Here is a 5,456-nt window from a genome sequence, read left to right on the forward strand (position 1 = left end):
GAGAGAGAGAGAGAGAGAGAGAGAGAGAGAGAAACCGGCATAATCACAAACCACATAGCAAGGAGAGAGAGGCGTGTGAGAAAAAGAGAGAAATTCAAAACGAGCATTCAAACATACCCAAAGCATATTTGCCTTGTTCAAGATCCCAAATCGCTTGCATCTTCTTCTTTAGTTGGGCAGCCGATAGGCAAGGAGGTTTTTTTAAAACAAAATGTTGGTTGGCCAAAAGAAAACCCCCCCTTAGGCAATGAAAACGTATTTTCCTGGTGTTTATCTAAGCGATTGTGCAAACTGATTTTAGAGAGAGAGAGAGAGGGAGAGGAGGTTACTGTCTGGGGGGGGGGAAGCTGCGAGGAGAGGGGGAAGGATAAGATCTTTCTCAATCTAGAAAGAAATTTGCATTAAGCCTTAAAGGGGGGGATCCCCCAAATAATGGTGATTTTAAAAAAAAGAAGAAAAAAAATCCTTTCTACGCACACCCTTAAATTGAAACGGGGGGGACGTGGGGGGGGGAGTTTTCTCCACAGTAGTGGAGGAATGCACGATTCGCCTTTAAGGAAGGGGGGGGGAGGAAAGAGCCCCCACCCAAATGTTAAAGGTAGGAGATGCGTCTTTTCTGCCTCTCTTCTCATTCCTTAGAAGGAAGAAAGCTCGGTTACACCTTGTTTTGGGGCTGGAAAGAGGAGACTTTGGAAAGACACACACACATACTCGCACCACCTCCCCCTCCCCGACTGGAAAAGAGGGGGGGGGTTAAGGAAAGCAGAACAGCCCGGGGGGGGAATCAAAGGACGGGGCGCAGTTGAGGGAGAGCAGAAATGGCTTAGTCCTGAACAGGGAAACCAAAAAGGTGTGAACTACCTGAGCCCAGGTCGATAGCCCCTCAGTGCCCCTCTTCCTACGTATTTAGTTTCCCCTCCATCACAGGACCGACCCCCCCTCCCAATCCAAGTCACTTTCAAAGTGACCCCCGCCTATTTATGGTCCCGCGTGGGAGTTCGGTTGTGGGTGCCGATTTCAGTGAAACCTGAACAGCCAGAGCAAAATCTTGCCTTCCCATTTGGAGCACTTTCCCAGGGCTTTTTTTGGGGTGGTGGTGGTGGGGTGGTGGAAGCATTTGGGGAGGGGGCGGCCTCAAATGAAGTCTCTCCTCGGAGACCTGTCTCTCCCGCCCTCCCCAGAATGGCTTTTCACTGGATGTGGGGTGGGGATGGTGATGGGGAGGAAGGAAGCAATTATTTGCTTTTCCTTAAAAATCTGTGTTTGCCAGCCCTCTCTGTTGTTTTCCAGTTTTTAAAAACAGTTTACATAAATATATATATATATGTAACAATGGGGATGAGGTAAAGAGAGGCCACCAGATCAGCCTGGGGAATTTGTAATGGCAAGAAATGTTACAGGTGATAAAAGGTTCATACCTCCCCCCTCCCCCCCCTTTAAAAATATCTTTTGCAAGGTTTCCTTTCCCTAGTCTTAAAAAGAGGGAATTAACTCCAGCACTTTTGGAGCGTTAATTGCATGTTTACAGGGACTAATGAAATTTACAAATGGGTTTGGCCCACCTCAAACAATGCTGGAGAACTAGAAAGGCAGGTCTAATGACTTCTTAGGCGGAGGACTCTTCGGGGAGGGGAACTAGGCAGGGTATTGATCAGGGGACGGGGGGGGGGTAACTTCTTGGCGCGGGCCTTTCCAGCCGCTAATGTGGCCTGCCCAAGTCGTCCTGAGGACCCCGAAGAAGACTGAGACACAACCTAGTGAGCTGAATATATCCTACTTGGGCGGGGTGGGGATCTTGCTTAATGCTTCGATCTCGTGCCCCCTCCCCTCCCCACAAAGGGATAAATATACCTGACGCGTTCAGACCAGACACAGTCTTGGAGATACCGTAGACCACTGAGCCTACCTCTCTTAAGATTAATATAAATCCCCTTTCCTGTCCTACGTACATTTTCCCGGCTAGGTATATTTCTTTTGGGGGGGAGGGGGGCGAGGGAGAGCCGGAATGAAATCGACTCTGCGGTTGGCTGCCCTTTCCATAAAAGCTGGCCTTTCCCGCAACGCCCGGCATCTGGTCGAAACGCCGTCCAACCTGAGATGGAGAATTATGAATACCTAATACCGCCCGACGCCTTCAGTTGTCCTGTTGGGAGACAGAGAAAGCTCTCTAGTGGGGAAGGGGGTATTTGTGGAGAGGGCGGCCGCGGGGGGGGGGGAAGAATTCAACCGGTTACAAATGGCTTCAGTCTCCGAGCCCTGTTTAACCCCCCCCCCTCCCTCCAGGGCTTTCCAAAGTTTGACTGAAGTTATGAGGATAGCGGAGGCTTTGCTCGAGAAAGGGTCAGAGGTGAGTGGCTATTTTAACCCGGAGAGCTCGCCAACTGGGAAGGCGGAGGATACCCTTTGGCCGTCTCTCTCTTAGACCGTCGCGTTCCTAGAAGTCCTGCAGAACAAAGCAAAAAGTCTGATCATATATATGTGTGTATGGATATGCACACCAGCGCTTAAAAACAAAGAAGAACACCCCCCCCCCCAGCAAGATCAAGGAAGACTGGGACTTAGACTGTCCTCTTCTCTCACCTTTCCCCCCCCCCCCCCAGTCATTCCAAGGAGCTTGGGGGGCTTTGTCTTGGGAGGACTAGGAGAAGGGGAGGGTGGGGGTTGGTGGAGGGGTGTGGGGGGTTGTTTGAATGGTGTGAAAGGGACAGAGAAGGTCCGGGCAATCGATTTTTCCTTGTCCTCGCCGGCTTTGCGGATCAGCGCCTCTCAATGAACGCATAGGTGCTCTTTCAACCACAAAACTTGCCCGACGTTTTTCTGCCTGTAGTCCTGCTAAATACAATAAACGCGGGGCAGATCCCACTCCCGCACGCACGCAGGCACACAAACACGCACCCTTTCCACACCTTCCCCCCCCCCACCCCGCCGTGCAAGAAAGCCCACTAATTAAATTGTTTGATCGGAGCAGTCAAGACAGGCCAATTTAGTAGAAAGGAATATTCTAGGGATAAGCTTGCTTCAAGGAAAAGGGGAGATGTCTAACCAGACAGAGGATTCTTACGGCAGAGGAGGGGCGGTTATCCTGTTCCCCGGCCTTCCTTGTTGCTATTTTACCTGCCTGGAAGAGAGGGCTTCTCTCTCTCTCTCTCTCTCTCTCTCTCTCTCTCTCTCTCTCTCTCTCTCTCTCTCGGCATAAAGCCCCTCTCCACTCCCCCCCCAAGCCAAATTCTAAAGACACCTGTCAGTTTATTTGGCGTGCAGAAGGAGCCAAAAATAAAATAAAATAAAATAAGGAAAGGAAAAAGGAGAACAACCGAGGGCAGAAGAGAGCCGTCCCTTTTGTCTGGGACCCCTCCCCAGAACACAAAGAGAGACTCTTCACACGACAATGGCTCCCGGGCAAAGACCTCATCCGTGTGGCACTGCGCTTTGGAAGAGCCGGAGGCTGGGCAGGAGCGCCGCAGACACCTATGCGTTTTATTTATGTTTGTTTTCACACGTGCATTTCCTTATGCTGTTCCAGACACACATCTGTCAGTTGGGAATCCCTCTATATAGGAAGAGAGAGAGAGATGAATATGGCAGTCTCTTCCGACCGAGACAGGAATAATAGACCCCTGTGTGTAGGGCTGCAACGTACGGGCACGATCCTGCCAACGCAAGGGCGTCTTAAGAACGCAAGCTTAGGTACGTGTCTCTGGGGAAAAAACGCCAGGGGACTTACTCCCGAGTAAGCAGGCGCGGGTCGGGACGCAGGGCAGGCAGCTTTATGCACACCCGTCGTTGTTTCTAAGGGGAGGCTGAAAACGGTGGAACTCGGTCTAAGGCGGTACAGGCTGAAGACTCGAGTTCACACGACCCTTTGGGGGTATTTCTGAGAACGGAGACGTGAAGCTTCCGGGTCTTCGCGCCGATAGAGGCCTTCCAGCAAAGCCAAAGGGGACCACTTTTCTGGTATACCGGGAATGCCCTGCTGGCTTCACACGTAGCTGGCACGCGGGTACACGAGGTGGCCGGAAGTTTTCCCCTCTGTTCCCTGCTTCATCCCCGGGAGGTAATGAATAGGGGAGCCCCAACGCTTTACACAAAGGGTGTGCAGGGGATTGGGATCGTTCTCCTTGTAAGAGGTGGTACCCAGTCGGTAGGCCAGATAGTGTGTGAGAGAGAAAGAGATAGACAGACAGACAGACAGAGGATTATACTGAACAAGGAAGGAAGGAAGGAAGGAAGGAAGGAAGGAAGGAAGGAAAACACGCTACATGTATAAAGACATGGCTTGTGATGTCCATTTATAATTATGCACTTAAAATAATGTGCCCGATGGTGCGCCACTTTTCTTCCCACAGTCAGGTCTTGGTCGGCCTCTCCTGTGATGTCAAGACGTCCTTGCTTGTGGGAGCGCATTGATTGCCACTGGAGACACGAGGGCTGTGGGGAGAGGAGCAAAAGGGACCGCAGGCCCGCCGCTTGCCTCTCGATCTCCCGCCCCTAACTGGAAGTTTGGCACCGGCGAGGGTTGCGGGGGGAAGCCCTGCCCACCAAAGGGGGGGGAGGAGGCGCACCAGGGCTGGCGCTGCAGGGAGCTGATAATCAATCAATCAATTAATTATTCTCCGGAAGGCAGGCTCCCCGTCGCCCCCCCCGCCCACCAGCCGCATTTGAAACACGACACGCGTGATTGCGGGCAGGAGCATTCAGAAAACACCTTGCCTCGGTTTCCCCCGGGGCGCTGAGCGGCTAGCGCTGGATACTGGGAAGATCCGCCTGCAGGGGCGAAGAGACACCCCGAAGTCAAATAATTCGCTCGAGGGAGAAAAGAGCTTGGCGTGAAACTCAAAGTCGTCGTCCCCCCCCCTGCAATTCCACACTCGCGCTCCGATTTGAGAAGCAGACCCGAGGACTGACTGCTGCGCTGGCACGTCGGAAGTCCGAGGGGGAGAGGGCAATTACCTGTCACGTGTAAAACGGGCAGAGGCCGTGTTCACGTGTGTACATCAACGTGTGTGTGTGTGTAAGAGAGTCTTGGACGGTTCCTTCACGTCTTATTTTGGCCCAGGAAAGAGGCTCCCCCCTCCCGCGCTTGTTCTGCGCCTCCGTCGATCTTTTTGCCGCTTAAACCCCGCGGAATTCGGCGCCGCTTACTCCAGAGGAAGCGCGGCTAGGCTCGGCCTGCAACCCCCCCCCCCCCCCTCTCCCCCCCCCGCCGGGGGGAGGGAAGCGAGCCCGGGGCTCCGTCGCAAGCCCGTCTCTCTCCTCTCCTCGGACAACGAAGCCCTCCCGCCTCCCCTCTTGACTTCGGGGCCGGATCTATCGATCCGCCGGAGACGCGGGAGAGACCGCGAAGCTAAATATTTACCGATCACACACAAATAGCCGGGTTACCTGAACGATTTCTTTCTCTTTTTCTTTTTTAACCTGGAAGGTGGGAGAAGAGGGAAGGGGGGGGGGCGGGCGGG

At 53.2% G+C, this 5,456-nt stretch overlaps 1 protein-coding gene and 1 long non-coding RNA gene across 3 annotated transcripts in view; one reads left to right on the forward strand and one right to left on the reverse strand.

Annotated features, from left to right (window-relative positions):
• The window catches only part of LOC107116481 (COUP transcription factor 2), a 13,260-nt gene extending 12,983 nt beyond the window's left edge, over positions 1–277 (reverse strand). The window contains exon 1 of the mRNA XM_015418380.1: positions 118–277. Coding sequence (XP_015273866.1) covers positions 118–160 — 43 coding nt within the window. The 5' untranslated portion in view covers positions 161–277. The remainder of the gene's footprint in view (positions 1–117) is intronic.
• The window catches only part of LOC107116482, a 52,472-nt gene that overhangs the window by 3,918 nt on the left and 43,098 nt on the right, over positions 1–5,456 (forward strand). The window contains exon 1 of one of the 2 annotated variants that reach the window (XR_001482708.1): positions 3,532–3,687. The exons of the other annotated variant lie outside the window; for it this stretch is intronic. This is a non-coding gene — a long non-coding RNA (uncharacterized LOC107116482). Of the gene's footprint in view, positions 1–3,531; positions 3,688–5,456 lie in introns of those variants that run through there. 2 annotated transcript variants of the gene reach the window in all.

This window comes from Gekko japonicus, unplaced genomic scaffold (assembly GCF_001447785.1).
Source record: "Gekko japonicus isolate JY-2015 unplaced genomic scaffold, Gekko_japonicus_V1.1 scaffold41, whole genome shotgun sequence".
Classification (NCBI taxonomy): domain Eukaryota; kingdom Metazoa; phylum Chordata; class Lepidosauria; order Squamata; family Gekkonidae; genus Gekko; species Gekko japonicus.